The 18,109-nt window shown below is 43.6% G+C and overlaps 1 protein-coding gene across 4 annotated transcripts in view; it reads left to right on the top strand.

The window, feature by feature from the left end:
• EVC (EvC ciliary complex subunit 1) overlaps positions 1–18,109 on the top strand; it is a 91,999-nt gene that overhangs the window by 11,427 nt on the left and 62,463 nt on the right. For all 4 annotated transcript variants that reach the window (XM_040238359.1, XM_040238360.1, XM_040238357.1 and 1 more), the window contains exons 5-8: positions 1,271–1,355; positions 10,921–11,019; positions 13,988–14,125; positions 17,661–17,819. In XM_040238359.1, the coding sequence (XP_040094293.1) occupies positions 1,271–1,355; positions 10,921–11,019; positions 13,988–14,125; positions 17,661–17,819 (481 nt within the window). The remainder of the gene's footprint in view (positions 1–1,270; positions 1,356–10,920; positions 11,020–13,987; positions 14,126–17,660; positions 17,820–18,109) is intronic.

Below are 18,109 nucleotides of genomic sequence, written 5' to 3'. Positions count from 1 at the left end.
TGGAGCTGAATGTATGGCGTTGGCCGGCAGAGGGGTTAGGGAACCCAGCCTGGGTCCTGAGGAGAGACAGGAGGGCCTCTTCTAATCACTGACCTGCCTCATGCCCTGCATAGCAGCGGCTGGCACTGATTAAGTGCCTTCTGTGTACAAAATAATAAGCACTTTGCAGAGATTATCTCATGAGCACGAAGACCAGGTCTGTCTTACTCACAGCTGTGTCCTACCAGCCAGTGGGAGCCCGACACAGATTCAGTGATGAATAAATATTCATGAGTCAAATAATTAATTCCTCTTAACAGCCCTCAGTCATAAAGGTGGTGAAGTAGATGCTAATATTGCCTTCATTTTACAAAGAATAAAATGAGACACAAAGAGGCTGTGACTTGCCCAAGATCACACAGCAGGTGAGTGTTGGAGCCAAGTTTAACCCCGGTGCCTTGTGGTTAGCAGTCCACGCTCTAAATTGCCAAAGCGCCCAGTCCAGAGCAGAGTTCAGCACACAGCAGTTATTCAGTAAAGTAGTCGGCAGATTTGTGTGTTGGTCCTTGGGCCCCTGTTGACTCTGAATTTCTGTAAGTCCCCACGGGCCTTGGGCGAGATGAACAAGGTATGACCTGGCTCAGGGCTGGGGAGAGAGAGAGGGCTCAGAAGATGTTGACCCTGCAGGGGGCCCCAGAAAGGAGGGACGTCATTGGCTTGGAGCTTTCTTGGCTCCCCTGCCAGGCTGGAAAGGGATGTTTCTGAGCATTCAGATGAAGAGAACTCCTAATAACTCAGGTGGGAGTGTAGTATTTAAAACACCTTTGCTTGTGTAGTAGAAAAAGTCAAAGGCCTTTTTCTACATGCTGTCACTTATGATTGCTACTAGGTTTCTCTGACTGTTGCTTTCCGGAGTCAGTTTTCCCATCTGTAAAATGGGCATGAGAATGTGTACATGATGGCAGAGGGGAAGGATGACACTTGATGCTAGACCTGAAAATGCCCGGGGTGGGGCCAGGGGAAGTGTTCATTTTTCTTACCTTCCTTCTGTTCCTGTCTCCTGTCTTTGATTCTCAAGCAGCTGTATACAAGTGGGTTTCAGATGTGTTCTTTGATTTCTCCTAAGTGCCTTGGGTGGCTGTGAGGAATCTTAGCACACTGCCGAATTTAACATCTGGAGTCATGGTGCACCGTGGCTCATCCTGAGCAGGGATGTCCTGATAACTCGGTAACCTCAGGCCCTGCTTCAAATCTGCTGAAAGTCTCTTCTGTTTCTCTTTGCATTTCTCAGTGTGGACCTTGACTTGTGCATCTACAACCTTCACTTAAAAGACCTGCTGCAGTTGGACGCGGCCCTGAGGCAGGAGAAGCACATGGTATGTGGAGTGCTCAGGACCCAGACACCAGCCCTCCGTGTGCGTGGAGTCCTGGGGACGCTCGGGAAATGGGCATCAGTGGAGCCACCACGGAGGGAGGAGAGAGAGACTAGGCATCTGACCACAAGACGCCTGCAGATGGGGTACAGCACTGTGGCGGTTAAGGGCTTCCCTGGGGCCTCAGTGGCAACGAATCCGCCTGCTGGTGCAGGAGATATGGGTTCAATCCCTAGGTCAGGGAGATCCCCTGGAGAAGGAAATGGCAATCCACTCCAGTATTCTTGCCTGGGAAATCCGATGGACAGGGGAGCCTGGCGGGCTACAGTCCAAGGGGTTGCAAAAGAGTTGGACGCAACTTAATGACTGAGCATGCACACGTGTGGGGGTTAAGCAGATGGCTGGGTACCTACTCTCTGGACATACCTCTTGATGGAGACAGAGAACAAAGAGAACAGTATTTTTAGAGGAAGAATAATGGTGATCATAAGATTTAGGATCACTAACTTTATTGAGTGCTTACTACACACTAAGCCTGGGGGTGTCACACAAGTGGTTATGTTAAACCTCATACAACCTGGCAAGTAGGTGCCATTATTATGTCCGCTTTACAGATAGGGAAACTGAGGCACAGAGAGGAGACAGGCCCTAAGTCATAAAGTGCTAAGTTGGGGCTGAGATGCGTAGTTGCGTACCTTGTCTGAGTGAAGAGAGGAGAAATCAGAGCCATGGACATCAGGAAACAAGATAGTCTCTGCCAGGTACATGTGAATCCACACTGGATCCAAGCCACAGGAAGTCAGAGGAATGAGTCCCACTGCAGTACAGAAGCCCCTGGTTTAGCCAGGCAGCAAGGCCACTGGGGCTAAAAGAGGAATTATCGGGACTTCCCTGGTGGTCCAGTGGTTAAGACTCCACCCGCCTACTGCAGGGGGCGCCAGTTTGTTCGCTCCCTGGTCAGGCAACTAGATTCCCACATGCTGCAGTTAAGACCTGGCACAGCCAAATTTAAAAAAAAATTTTTTTTTAAAGGGACTATTTCTCCTTGAGACACATCCGCTGAATTAGTGAGGGAGGAGACCTCCTGAGAAAAGGGATGAGAGAGAAGGCCTGTTAGGAAGAGAAGAGGAGAAGTAGATGGAGAGAAAGACAGACAGACATGGATAGGCTCACAGGTGCTCCATTAGAAAATGGAAAATAAAAGGACACTAAATTGAGGATAAAACAGAAAGAAGTTTTGCTCTATGTGAGCATAACAATCATCACCATCAGGCCCCAGTATGTGAAACCACGGATCATCCTAGAATTCCAGAAATCAAGCCCCACAGATGCCCAGGTATATGAGACGCTCACCCTCCTGAAGTGCAGCCTGCTCTCATCGGTCTCACCTGGTCCTGCTTGGGGGCAGGTGGCCCTGGTGATTCTCTCCAAGGCCCTACTCCCTGGGGGTGATTGTTTCTCTGCTCAGAGCCCCATCGGGCTGGTGAGGGATGTGGTGCTGGCCAGCCTCACCCCTGGAGCAGCCAGCGACTGCCCACAGGGAAGCAGCCTGTTGTTGTAAATGGAGCATGCACCATCACTTATCTGCCCATCTCCCCTGCGGGGAGCCTCTCCACCCTGCCGGGCAGTACCTGTTCAGAGGAGACATGGCAAAAGACCGCACAAAACGCACAGAGGCAAAAAATATGACAAAGCAAGTAAATGATGGAGTACCATAGAGCGTGTAAGAGATGACCTGAGGGTGTGTAGGCTTTGAGGAAGTGATCAGACTTCCATGGAGGGAGACACTTGAACAGGAAAAGTTCCAAGAGCACCAGAAACAAGAACTTCCAGATGTTCAAGCTGGATTTAGAAAAGGCAGAGGAACCAGAGATCAAATTGCCAACATCCATTGGGTCATTAAAAAGGCAAGAGAGTTCCAGAAAAACATTTACTTCTGTTTTATTCACTATGCCAAAGCCTTTGACTGTGTGGATCACAACAAATTGTGGAAAATTCTTCAAGACATGGGAATACCAGACCACCTCACCTGCCTCCTGAGAAATCTGTATGCAGGTCAATAAGCAACAGTTAGAACTGGACATGAAACAACAGACTGGTTCCAAATTGGAAAAGGAGTATGTCAAGGCTGTTTATTGTCACCCTGCTTATTTAACTTATATACAGAGTCCATCATGAGAAATGCTGGGTTAGATGAAGCACAAGCTGGAATCAAGATTGCTGGGAGAAATATCAATAACCTCAGATATGCAGATGACACCACCCTTACGGCAGAAAAAAGAGCCTGTTGATGAAAGTGAAAGAGGAGAGTGAAAAAGCTGGCTTAAAATTCAACATTCAAAAATGAAGATCGTAGCATCTGGTGCCATCACTTCATGGCAAATAGATGGGGAAACAATGGAAACAGTGACAGACTTTATTTTGGGGGGCTCCAAAATGACTGCAGATGGTGACAGCAGCCATGAAATTAAAAGACACTTGCTCCTTGAAAGGAAAGCTATGACCAACCTAGATAGCATATTAAAAAGCAGAAACATTACTTTGCTGACAAAGATCTGTCTAAGTCAAAGCTATGGTTTTTCCAGTAGTCACATATGGATCTGAGAGTTGGATCATAAAGATAGCTGAGTGCTGAAGAATTGATGTTTTTGAGATGTGGTGTTGGAGAAGACTCTTGAGAGTCCCTTAGACTGCAAGGAGATCCAACCAGTCAATCGTAAAGGAAATCAGTCCTGAATATTCATCGGAAGGACTGATGCTGAAACTGAAGCTCCAATACTTTGGCCACCTGATGCGAAGAACTGACTCATTGGAAAAGACCCTGATGCTGGGAAAGATTGAAAGCGGGAGAAGGGGACGACAGAGGATGAGATGGTTGGATGGCATCACTGACTCGATGCACATGAGTTTAAGCAAGCTCCGGGAGTTGGTGATTGACAGAGAAGTCTGGCATGCTGCAGTCCATGGGGTTACAAAAATTCAGACATGACTGAGTGACTGAACTGAAAACTTAGAAACTTGGGTTCTAATCCACCCTTTGACACTTATCAGCTGTGTGACTGTGGGTAAGTTACTTCCCCTCTCTGGGCCACTTTAGGAAAGGTGTAAAAATAATATACTTCCAGCTCTTACTCTATAGAATTATGGAGTTAATTTGTCCCACTTTGAAAAGTCTCTGTGGATACATATATCTGTGGCTGATTCATGTTGGTGTTTGGCAGAAGCCAGCCCAATATTGTAAAGTAATTATCCTCCAGTTAAAAGTAAAAGAAAATTTAAAAAACACACAGAAAAGAAAAGTCTCTGTGGGCAAAGCTCTGGGCTCTTTGGGGATGTGTAACCAGCATCATTACAGCACCATTTATGCAGCACTGATACTCTGCTAGGCTAAACACTTTAAATGTCTGATCTCATGGAAACCTCACTGCTGGTTTACTCATGGAGAACCTGAGGCTCAGAGAGGTCAATCAGTTGCCCAAGATTACACAGCTGGTAAATGGCAGAGTCAGAACCCAAATGAGGTTTGTCTGAGTACAAATCTGTGTATCCTCAGACCCCAGAACAATGCCCTGCACCGAGTAGGTGCTCAGTAGAAATGTGTCTGGCTGAAATCAACATCACTCTGAGAGAAGTGCTTTCTAAACCTGGCTTTTCATTCTCTGCAGGGCATGTCTTCATGTGTGAGGACCTAGAGAAACACAGGGAGGAGGAGAGAGCCATGTTATGCAAAGACTTCAAATTTTGTTCCTCTGGTAGAGATTTGTTATCACAAGTCAGATTTCAGAAGTGACTCAGACCAGAAGCAGCCCAGAAGCTTAGAGCTCCCTGGCAGCCCTTGAGGAAGAGTGGAGTTGTCATCTTTAAGAGCAGAATGGCAGAGACGAAAATAGATTAGGGTCAATGGGAAGGGGGTGGCTACTGTCAGATGAGCAGTAGGACCAGGGGTTTCTCCTGGTGCTGGAAGATTCTCTATCTTGTTTGTGGCAGTGGTTATAGGAATCTGTTTTTCAGTCACTAAATCGTGGCAGACTCTTTTTCGACCCCATGGACTGTAGCATACCAAGCTCCTCTGTTCATGGGATTTCCCAGGCAAGAATACTAAAGTAGGTTGCCATTTCCTTCTCCAGGGAATCTTCCCAACCCAGGAACTGAAGCCAGGTATTGGCAAGTGGATTCTTTACCACTGAGCCATCTGGGAAGCCCATAGGAATACATGAGGTAAAATTGCATAAAACCACAAACACACATACGCACACAAATGAGTGCCTGCAAAAATGAATAGAAAATGAGTAAGGTCAGTTAACTGTATTGGACCTATGTCAATTTCCAGGTTTGGTATGATGTTAATACCACAGTGATGTAAAATAGCAGACCTGGGGGTAAAGCACACAGAACTCTACTGTTCTTGCACCTTCCTCTAAGTCCATAATTGTTCTAAACTGAAAAGTTTTTAAAATGTAAAGAAATGGGACAAGACCAGGAAACATTACTGTTCCAGTCTGGGGTCAAAAAGAAAATAGATTTGAGATGGACATCCTGAGAAAAGAATGTTACTTTACATAGCCTAAGACTTCAGCGGGTAAAAAGCCAGGCCAACTTTTATCTTCTTAGAGCGTATTAGTACTGGCAAGCATAATGAAGCCACAATAGATGTCCCAATAAATTTAAGGTCAAAATCATATCAGGCATCTTTTCCAACCACAGTGGTATGAAACTAGAAATCAGTTACAGGCATACGTTGGAAATATTGTGGGTTTGGTTTCAAATGACTGCGGTAAAGTGAATATCATAGTAAAGTAAGTCACATGAGTTTTTGGTTTCCCAGTGCATATGAAAATTATGTTTACACTATACCGTTGTTTATTAAGTATGCAATGCATATCTAAGAGAACAATTGCATAGCCTAATTTTAAAATAGTTTGTTATTTTAAAATTCTGACCATCATCTGTGCCTTCAGCAAATTGTAATCTTTTTGCTGGTGGAGGATTTGAAATATTGCAAGACTTACCAAAATGTGACACAGAGCCACAAAGTGAGATAATGCTGTTAGAAAAGTGATGATGAAATACTTGCTCAACACATGATTGGTACAAACCTTCAATCTGTAAAAATGAAATGTCTGCAGAGTGCAATTAAAGCAGAATTCAATAAAACTAGGGATACCTGTATAGGAAGAAAACTGGAGAAATCACAAATATGTGAATATTCAATATTGTGCTACTGAACAACCAATGAATCAATGAAGAAATCAAAGGAGAAATTAAAAATATTTTGAGATAAATAAAAGTGGAAATAAAACTTGGCAAAATCTGCGGAATGCAGCATAAGCAGTTCCTAGGGGGAAATTCATAGCCATCCAGGTTTACCTCAAAAAACAAGAAAAATCTCAGATGAACAATCCAAGTTTACACTTGTAGGAACTAGAAGAAGAAAAAGAGAAGCCTAGAGTTAGTAGAAGGAAGGAAAATAAGGAAGTTCACAGTGGACATAAATGAAATAGAGACTAAAAAAGTAAGCATTGAAAAGATCTATGAAGCAATGTCTGGTTCTTTTAAAAGATAAACAAAATTGACAAATCTCCTGACCAAAAAAGAAGGATCAATGGCTTCACTGGTAAATTCTACCAAACACTTAAAGAAGATTTAATACCTACCCTTCTCAAACTCTTCCAAAATACTGAAGAGGATGGAATGCTTCCAAACTCATTTCACTAGGCATTTCCCTGATACCAAAACCAGATAGATGCCTGGAAAAAAAGAAAAACACAAACCAGTATCTCAGGTAAAAACAGATGCAAAAATTCTCAACAGAATATTAACAAATCAAATTTAGCAGCAGATTGAAAGGATTATAGCTTCCCTGGTGGCTCAGATGGTAAAGAATCTGCCTGCAGTGCAGAAGACCCAGGTTCAATCCTTAGATTGGGAAAATCCCCTGGAGAAGGGAATGGCTACCCACTCCAGTATTCTTGCTTAGAGAATTCCATGGACAGGGAAGCCTGGCCAGCCCCATTCCCTGGGGTCACAAAGAGTCAGACAGGACTGAGCAACTAACACTTTCACTTTTTAACACCATAATTCAGTGGGATTTATTCCAGAAATGCAAGGATGGTGCAACATCCACAAATCAATCAACATGACACACCACATTAACAAAATGAAGGATAAAAATCATATGATCATCTCAAAGCAGAAAAAGCACTTAACAAAATTCAACGTGTATTTATGATAAAAATCTCTTGACAAAGTAGACATGGAGAGAATGTACCTTAACGTAATAAAGGTGATATATGACAAACACACAACTAACATCATACTCAACAGTGAGAAGCTAAAAACTTTTCCTCTAAGATCAGGAACAATACATGTATGCCCACTCTCACCACTTTTATCCACCATAATACTGGAATTTCCAGGGAAGTTAGGCAAGAAAAAGAAATAAACAGAATCCAAAACGGAAAGGAAGAAGTAAAGACTCTTTTCAAAAGACATGATTTTATACATAGAAAAGACTTTACAGAAAACTGTTAGAACTAATGAATTCCATGAAGTTGCAGGGTACAAAATCAACATACAAAAATCTGTTGTGTTTCTATACACAAAAAACAAACTAACAGGAAGAGAAGTTAAGAAAACAATCCCATTCACAATTGCATCAAAAAGAATAAGATACCAAGGAATAAATTTAACTGAAGAGGTGAAAGTCCTGTATCCTGAAAACTTAAGACTTTGATGAAAGAAATCGAGGAAGACACAAATAAATGGAAAGATATTCCATGCTCATGTATTGAAAGAATTACTATTGTTAAAATATCTGTATTACTGAAAGCAATCTACAGATTCAGTCCAGTCCCTATCAAAGTCTGAATGGTATTTTTCAAATAGAACAAAAAAAATCCTAAAATTTGTATGGACGCATGAGACCCCCAAATAGCCAAAGCAATCTTCAGAAAGAACAAAGCTGGTTATGTCGATTAATTATCAAAAACAAAAGATGCCTTGCTTCATAAGTATGTCTAACTGACCTTTGACAGAGGTATAAGGCAGTTCAGTGGAGGAATGTTAATCTTTTCAATGAATTATGTGCAGTTGAGTATCCATAAGTAAACCAAAATGAACCTCAAGCTAAACCTCATACCTCATGCAAAAATTAACTAAAAATGGCTCATGTACTTAAATTTAAAGTATAAAACTATAAATCTTTTTTTTTTTTAAAGGAAAGTCTTTGGGATCTAAGCAAAGGGTTCTTAGATTAACACCGATATTATGATCCATAAAAGGGAAAACTAATAAATTGAAACTCATCAAAATAAACTTCTGCTCTGCAAAAAACTCTGTTGAGAGGATGAAAACACTGAGGCAGTATTTTGCAAACCACATTCTAAAAAAGAAATAGCACTGGAGAAGGAAATGGCAACCCAATCCAGTGTTCTTGCCTGGAGAATCCCAGGGACAGGGGAGCCTGATGGTCTGCCATCTATAGGGTCGCACAGAGTCAGACATGACTGAAGCGACTTAGCAGCAGCAGCAGTACCTACAATATATAAAGAACTCTCAAGCCTCGATAGAAATAATAAAGAATCCAATTGGAACGTGGGCAAAAGACATGAACAGATATTTCACCAAAAAGAATATATGGCTGACAAGTAAACACACACAAAAGCACAGGAAAAGATGTTCAACATCATTAAGCCATTGTTGTTGTTCAGTCACTCAGTTGTGACCTACTCTTTGTGGCCCTGTGGTCTGCGGCACATCAGGCTTCCCTGTCCTTCACCATCACCTGGAGCTTGCTCAAACTCATGTCCACTGAGTCAGTGATGCGATTCAACTGTCTCATCCTCTGTCATTCCCTTAAGCCATTCAGTTCAGTTCAGTTCAGTTCAGTCACTCAGTCGTGTCTGACTCTTTGCAACCCCATGAACTGCAGCACGCCAGGCCTTCTTGTCCATCACCAACTCCCGGAGTTCACTCAGACTTATGTCCATTGAGTCGGTGATGCCATCCAGCCATCTCATTCTCTGTGGTCCCCTTCTTCTCCTGCCCCCAATCCCTCCCAGCATCAGAGGCTTTTCCAATGAGTCAACTCTTTGCATGAGGTGGCCAAGTACTAGAGTTTCAGCTTTAGCATCATTCCTTCCAAAGAACACCCAGGACGGATTTCCTTTAGGATGGACTGGTTGGATCTCCTTGCAGTCCAAGGGACTCTCAAGAGTCTTTTCCAACACCACAGTTCAAAAGCATCAATTCTTCAGTACTCAGCTTTCTTCACAGTCCAACTCTCACATCCATACATGACCCCTGGAAAAACCATAGCCTTGACTAGACAGACCTTTGTTGGCAAAGTAATGTCTCTGCTTTTCAATATGCTATCTAGGTTGGTCATAACTTTCCTTCCAAGGAGTAAGCATCTTTTAATTTCATGGCTGCGGTCACCATCTGCAGTGATTTGGGAGCCCAGAAAAATAAAAGTCTGACACTGTTTCCACTGTATCCCCATCTATTTCCCATGAGGTGATGGGACCGGATGCCACGATCTTCGTTTTTTGAATGTTGAGCTTTAAGCCAACTTTTTCACTCTCCTCTTTCACTTTCATCAAGAGGCTTTTTAGCTCCTCTTCACTTTCTGCCATAAGGGTGGTGTCATCTGCATATCTGAGGTGATTGATATTTCTCCCGGCAATCTTGATTCCAGCTTGTGCTTCTTCCAGCCCAGCGTTTCTCATGATATACTCTGCATATAAGTTAAATAAGCAGGGTGACAATAGGGAAATGCAAATTAAAACCACATGAGATATGACTACGTACCGATCAAGATGGCTAAAATAAAAACAGCAGCAACACCAAATGCTGGTGAGGATGTGATGAAACTCGATCACTAATACATTGCTGGTAGGACTATAAAAGCCCACTCCAGAAAACAGGCAGTTTCTCATAAAATTGACCATGCAGTTACCAGAAGAACGAGAAACTGTACTCTTGGACATTCCTCACAGAAAAACTTATGTTCACTCAAAAATCTCTATGTGAATGTTCATAGCAGCTTTATTCAGAATAACCCCAAACTGGAAAGACTTAGATGTCCTGCAATAGGTGAATGATTAAACAAACTGTGAAGACAGCACCCTTGGACTTGCCAAGGTGTCCCTGCCTATGGAGGACCCTTCTTGATTTAAAGGACACTTCCATCCATTGAGACAGGGGGCTGGAGTGGATGACTTTGCACATCTTAATTTCAAGTGTTCTTCTGATTGTTTCCAGAGAGAAGCAACTCCGTTCCCTTTGCCTTGTCTGTTTTCTTCACTCATGGAAATGGGGGAAGTGGGGGGCTTCCTAAAGAGTAGGCTCCTTATAAATATGTGCGGGAGAGATGAGGCATTTTTCTTCAGAAGCTTCGTGAAAACACAGTTCATTATAGGCCACTGTCATGGTTTTAAATCTGAGGTCTTTTCCTAGAGCAAAAATTGTGGGAGGAAGGGGAGAAAGAAGGTGGTAGGAGAAAATGGAAGGAGGGGTAGCGATACCATTGTTTAACTCTTTCTTGTTTTGTTTCCCTTTTTGGCAATAGATGTTTATTCAGATTTTTAAAATGTGCCTCCTTGACCTTCTTCCTAAAAAGAAGTCTGATGATGAATTATGCCAGAAGATTCTTTCAAAGCAAGAAAATGTAAGTCTTCAACCTGTATTGCAAAATAACTTAAAAATAGTTTTTTCAGATATATAAAACATAATAGCATAGGGAAATATCTTTTATGTGTAAAAATACTTTATTACAACATACAGTTTTCAACACAATATAATGATATATAAAACTATAGGTATAAACATAAAGATAACAATATATATTATTAAAATGTGGAAAAATACTGGAAGTAGGAAAAAAGAATGTCAGTCATATCCAGTACTCGAAGAGAACCACTATTGATGTTATTTTCTGTACAATTTGGGGGTATTTTAAAATATATACCTTGTTTATTAGTTACAACTGTTAATACCACTTTGCATTCTTCTCTTTTCAGCCTTTTATACAACCTTTATATTGCTTCATGCACAGCAAAATGAATCAGGGCAGTAGAGGTTGATACCATGGTCTGTCTTTCACAAACTCTCAGAATGCTAGGTTTTTCATTTGTGCCATGGGATAGTAATTCCTGTCCTATGGGATTACAGAAAGAAGAGAGTTGTGTATGAAACATGTAGCAAAGTAGCAGCTCAGTTCAGTTCAGTCGCTCAGTCATGTCCGACTCTTTGTGATCCCATGGACTACAGCACGCCAGGCCTCCCTGTCCATCACCAGCTCCCGGAGTTTACCCAAATTCATGTCCATTGAGTCGGTGATGCCATACAACTGTCTCATCCTCCGTCGTCCCCTTTTCCTGCTGCCCTCAATCTTTCCCAGCATCAGGGTCTTTTCAAATGAGTCAGCTCTTCACATCAGGTGGCCAAAGTATTGGAGTTTCAGCTTCACCATCACTCCTTCCAATGAACACTCAGCAGCAGCTAGACACTGATTATAGGATCTCTGCCATCATCATCAATATCATTGCCATTATTATCATTTTAGTACCAACACAGTCACCACCACCACCATCAGTATCATCAGTGTCACCATCACCACCGCCATCTTTGTTACGGTCGGAATCCTTCTTATGATGACCATCAGCACCGTTACTTTGTCTTCATTGCCAATCTTATCTTTGTCAGCACCACCACCATCACCATGCTTCTCCTTACTTCCAAAAGCACTACCAGCATTCCATCCTCACCACCACCGTCGTTGCCATCACTCACTACTCCTATCGCCAGCATCACCTGCGTCATTATCATCTTCATCCCCGTGACCGTCACCCCCCCCACCATCATCCTCATCACCGTCACTTCACGACCTTCGCCTTCATTATCATATCATTGTCATCACCCTCACTGCCCACCATCACCATTATCTTCATCACAGTCACCATTGTCATCCTTATCGCCACCACTGTGAGGTTCGGGAGACTGGGAAAGAATGTTTCTTCTTCGTTCCCTGGGACTCCAGGTGGCAGGATTCATCACTAGATCCCAAGGAAAAGGCAGACCGTCTTCGTTTTTCTTGTCATCGTCGTCATCATCCTGAGTACCACCGCTATTGTGATCATCAGGCGGTGCGCACAGGGCTTTACACATATTATTTAATCTTCATAGCAGCCCTGTGAGTGGCCATCATTATTTTTGTTTACAACTGAGGAAGTTGGGGTTCAATGAGTCTAAATGACTCTCCAATGACAAAAAAATATTGATTATGTGGTGATATTTGCAGTTATATGAGTAATGAAACAATGTCATATGTCATATAGCAAGAATAAGAGCTTTGGTGTCTGCAGGTCTGGGATCAAATCTCACCTCTACCACTTTACAGAGCATTTTAATTATTATAGTGGCTACTACTCACTGAATGTCATCTGTCTGACGACTTTAAATGCATACTTTCCTTTAATATTGACAGCAGCCTTTAGAACCTCTGTATGAGGATGAGAAGTACCCAGAAATGGCAGCTGCTTTGGAGAGAAGCAGATAATGCATGCAGTTGGAAGAGTGGGTCGCTGGAGTCCATGGGCCTAAGGGACCTAACCTAGCATACCACCTCCTACTGGGGAACTTTGGACAAGATATCTCAACTTTCCATAGATGAGTTTCCTCACCTGGAAAGGAACCCTCATTTCTTTCTGGTAGAGATGCTGTGAGAATTAGAAGCCACTTGTGGCTTCCACTTGGACAATCAGTAGCAGTTTTCCTAATGAACCTGAACCCACACCAGTGTTGATTTCAGGTCAGTGAACACAGGTCTGGAGAAAACAGAACTGCCACCCACACTCTATGAGGGGGTTTGAAGGACTCTGTACATAGGGTTCTCCTTTCCCTTCTAAGATCTGATTTAATTAAGAGAAAGTGTTGGGGAGACATATATGCAGATGTCAGCTTTATTACTGAGAGAATCCTGCTTGCAGGGTGTGTCTTAGATATACAGCAATCATGGCTTCCTAATGCTGAGTCTGAGATTAGCTAAATTGCTTACCTAAATCACTTGCTGGCAAAGCTGGGCCACCTCAGGCCTCCCCACACACAAGCGGGACCCTTGCTCCCCAGCTCACTCTAGACTGAAGCCATACCAGGGTGGTGGCCTCCCCTGAGTGGTCTGTCCCAAAGAGGATGAGGCTGGGCAAGCTAGGGGCTGCGCTCACTTCCTGCTTTTAAACCACCAAATACATATCACTTCCTCCCTGGGGTGTACTGAGTAATCCTTCCCATGGAAACTAGAGGAGTGGAGAGGAAATATTCCATCCCAACACTCCAGAGTACCATGACATGTTCCTGGAACTTCATCAAGATTGGAAGATACTTTTCATTGTTTTTAAAATATGGCCTATTTGGGGGAAGGTGAGGAAAATACAGAAAAAAATACATAATCCATTATTCCTGAGACTCTACATTTAATGAGAAAAATAGATTTTTCTCATCAATCCTTCAAAAGGACAATACCCAGAGCATTAATTATTATAAGAAATTTTTTATGATAATGTAAAAAATTAAAAGCATTTCTTCTCTAGAATTTAAGATACATTAGATTTTCTTTCTCTTTTTCTTTTTTTCTCCAGGACTTGGAGGAATTAGAAAAGAGACTTCAGGTCAAACTGTCAAACACAGAGATGTTGGGTGGCGGTGACTCTGAATACATCACCCTGGCAGATGTGGAAAAGAAGGAAAGAGAATATTCTGAGCAGCTAATAGCTAATGTATGTGGTGGATTTTCTTTCCCCTATCAAAAGCATGGTTTCTGGGACAGTTCATTTGGCAAGATTAAAGAGCTGGTACCTAGAAGCATGTTTAATACTCAAATTCTCTGTTGTATTTGAGTATTAAATATACCCTGGAGCCAAGGATCCCGTTTCTGAAGTTAAGTGATAAAGAAGGTATAATTAAGGGGCCAAGATTTACTGAGGGAGTCTTTTTTTTTCCCTTTTAATGAATTCTCCTTGTTTAAATTTTAGATGGATCTTTTTATCATTCAAAGCAAATATCACCTTAACCCTCTGTGACATTACTGCCCTGTGGGTTAGAGCAGATGCCAGCTGCTAACTGCTCAAACTCCAGGCATCACTAATAAAAACATGTTTTAAATTCCAAAGAGGATGAATGGTTTAGTCACTAAGTCATGTCTGACTCTTGGCAACCCCGTGGACTGCAGCCCACCAGGCTCCTCTGTCCATGGGATTCTCCAGGCAAGAACACTGGAGTAGGTTGCCGTTTCCTTCTCCAGGGGATCTTCCCAACCCAGGAATTGAACCCAGGTCTCCTGAATTGCAGGCAGATTCTTTATGGGTTAAGCTACAAGGATGACTCAATCATCCTCAAGAAGATGGCTTCCCTCAAATTCTCTTTTTCGCTTTGACATTCTACTACCTGCTGTTCACATATTTTGAATTAAACAAATATTTCCTTGACACCCTGGTGTTATTCTGGACACTAGAAATTCACAATGAACTTAGACCTGGCCCTTCTGGGAAGACTCTCAGGCCAGTCTGGTGGGGGGACCAATAGGTGAGCAGGTGAGGACTTTGTGGCTTACAGGGACCATGATAGATGGACATATGGGAACACTGAGGTACAGTGGAGGGAGCAATTCATTTTACTCTCTAGAGTTAGGAAAGTCTACATAAAAGAAAGGGCCATGATGACGTTTTGGGGGAAGTGTGGATGGATGCTGTCCAGTGGGTGGACAGAGAAGGGAGCCAGGGCAGGGAACAGGCTGAGCAAGATAAAGCCAGAGGTCTTCCCTGAGAGCTTTCATCTCACGCCAAGGAGATGGGAGTCAGTGAAGTGGCAGAGGGTGGCTTGGTTCATCTATTTTGGAAGCACTGCCCAGGCTGCTGAACAGAGGATCATTAGGAGTTTGGGGGCTAATCCAGTAGGAGTTTCATGAAAGTACTTGTAGTAGGGATGGAGAGGTAAGAAAAAGTGGGAGAGCTGAGAGGGTTGTGTCTGAGGAGGTGATGGTGGGAAGAAGAGGGTGTAGAGCGTCAGGTCTACGGAAATAAAGACCCCAGAATGACAGCAAGTCAGGGCGTAAAATGCTGAGTGTGGCTTGGTATCTTGAGTTGGCGATGACTGGAGATGGAGCGTCTCTACTGAGCTCAGGTGGGGGCACACGGAGAACAAGGATGATCGAGATGAGATGGCTCAGGGAGGGTGCTTAACCCAAATTCCAGTGGTCCGTGATCTCCCCAGAGCAGTGGAACATCTTGTCCTTGTCTGACCATTTCAAGCAGAGGATTGATAGTTCTCAGGAGATTCTCTAACGTATTGGCAGCATCCAATAATGGAGATGCCCCTGGCCCAGGAGTACCGGGAAGCCTGGCATGCTGCAGTCCAGGGCGTCCAAAGAGTTGGATACTGCTGAGCAGCTGAACAACAAAATTGGTATCATCCAATAACAGAGATGTCTGTGGTCCAGGAGTGCATGTAGAAGGGGTAGTAAAAAGCCTTATGCCAGATCTTGGGTCCTGCCAGCATTGAAGGAGCAAGATTCAAGAAGAATCAAAACAAGAAGCAGAGTATAGACCTTGAAGAACCAGAAGAAAATCATGTCATGGATGCTATGGGAATTATCAGTTTTTGAGAACAACAGAGTGGGCATCCTGGTTCTCTGAGATGGGAAGAGAAGAGGCAGAGCTGCTGGGACGTAGAACTGTTTTCCGGATGTGCGGGAATTCACAGATGGTAGTCCACCTTCATCCTCTGTCGCAGATGCTTGGATGGCATCACCGACTCAACGGACGTGAGTTTGAGTAAACTGCGGGAGTGGGTGATGGACAGGGAGGCCAGGTGTGCTGCAGTTCATGGGGTCACAAAGAGTCGGACACGACTGGGTGACTGGACTGAACTGAACTGAGTCCACCTTCTGGGATAGCGGTTGGAAAGGAGGTCATCTGATGGGATGAGAAGGGCAAGAGCAGGGTGTGAATGTGAGTGAGGAGGTGGCGGGGGTCAGTAAAGGGTTTGCTGAGCTGCCATGAGGCCTGGGAGATGGGAGACGAAATTTTCAAAGAGGTGCCAGTTCTTACTGCTGTAGGCTTTCTCCTGGCCATGCCCAGGAGAGATGGTTGGTTTGTTTGACTCCGAGTTTCAGGTCTCCATCTGTCTCTACCCATAGCAGCAAGATCAGCATGGACTTTTAATACCACTAAGCTCTGACTCTCCTATGTGCTGCTGAGTGAGAAATGTCCATCTTGGCATCTGAGGGGTGGAGCCAAGCTAGAGAAAATCACTGCTGTGGAAGCTGAAGGGACCTGAACCCAATCCCCCTCTTCTCTTGACTCTTGGCCAGTTACCTAACTACCTGAGCCTGTTCCTTGTCCTTCCAATACATATTTTATCTAGAAATGAACCCGCATACCATAAAGAAAAGTTGTTATGACTCCAGGTGTCATTGTTCTTCGAGCTCTGGGAGGCTGCAGTGACAAAAATTTAGCCCACGACACTCTAAACCACTTGGCGATTTCCTGCTCTGCTCTCAGTAAGATGGGGAGAAAAGTGTTAGTTGCTCAGTCATGTCTGACTCTTTGAGACCCCATGGACTATAGCCCACCAGGCTCCCCTGTCCATGGAATTCTCCAAGCAAGAATACTGGACTGGGTTGCCATGCCCTCCTCCAGGGGATCCTCCCAACCCAAGTCACCTGCATTGCAGGAAGATTTGTTACTGTCTGAGCCACCAGGGAAGCCCAAGATTGAGGAAAGGGGAAACGATTGGAAAGCAAAATGTTTTTATGGTTATCATCGTCTCTGCCATACTGTTCTTTTGTACTTTTAGGGCAATAATTAATATTTAAATGGCCATCCATGCTTTTATTTCCAGGATGGATTTAATCCCTTTTAAAGATCCGGAAGCTTCCAGGAGGACACTGTTGAATTTCATGAGCCCCTCCCCTCCTCATCCCAGGCAGCAATCACAGGCTGTTTTTCTTAAGCAGCTGTCTTTCAGCTGCTTAAGCCGGGGGATCTCATTGTGTTTTCCTTCCTTATCAGCCGTGCACTGGTGTTTGCTGAAAAGCCGCCTTGAAACTGACTGGCACCCACAAAAGAACGAGGAGGAACTTCTGGAGAATGTGATTGTTGCCAAGATAACTTGCTCCGACTTGTGGAAGTGTTTAGAATCTGAGTTTGTGATAAGGGGTGAATAGTAATGCTCAAGCCTGAACCAGACAGGTTTATACCTTTCTTAAATAAGTTTTCTCTCCCCCACCTCTTGCTTCTCATTCTCATTTCACAGATGGAAGCTTTCTGGAAACAGATGGAAAACATCCAGCACTTTCTGGTGGACCAATTTAAGTGTTCCAGCTCCAAAGCCCGACAGCTCACGATGACTCTGACAGAAAGAATGATTGCAGCCGAAGGGCTGTTGCGTGATTCTCAGGATTTGCAGGCTCTGGTAATGCTGGAGGGGGCGGGGAGGGAACATGATATTCAGACTAGAGATGTGAAATCAGAAGCTTGGAGGGCTGCAGGGATAATTAAGTTCCACACCTGTATACTGTACACGGGGATACAGAAGCCAGAGAAAAGCAGAGCATCCATTCGTCCATCTATCCATCCATCTGTCCATCAGGCATTTATCTATCCATCTGTCTATCCGTCCATCTGTCCATCAGTCACAGAGAGATCTGTGCATCTCTCCATCCATTCATCCATCCATCCATTCATCCATCCATCCATTCCATT

The sequence above is a fragment of the Oryx dammah genome, unplaced genomic scaffold (genome assembly GCF_014754425.2).
Source record: "Oryx dammah isolate SB20612 unplaced genomic scaffold, SCBI_Odam_1.1 HiC_scaffold_3, whole genome shotgun sequence".
NCBI classification, from domain to species: domain Eukaryota; kingdom Metazoa; phylum Chordata; class Mammalia; order Artiodactyla; family Bovidae; genus Oryx; species Oryx dammah.
Note: the sequence above shows the minus strand (reverse complement) of the source record. Positions and strands in the feature narration are given on the sequence as shown.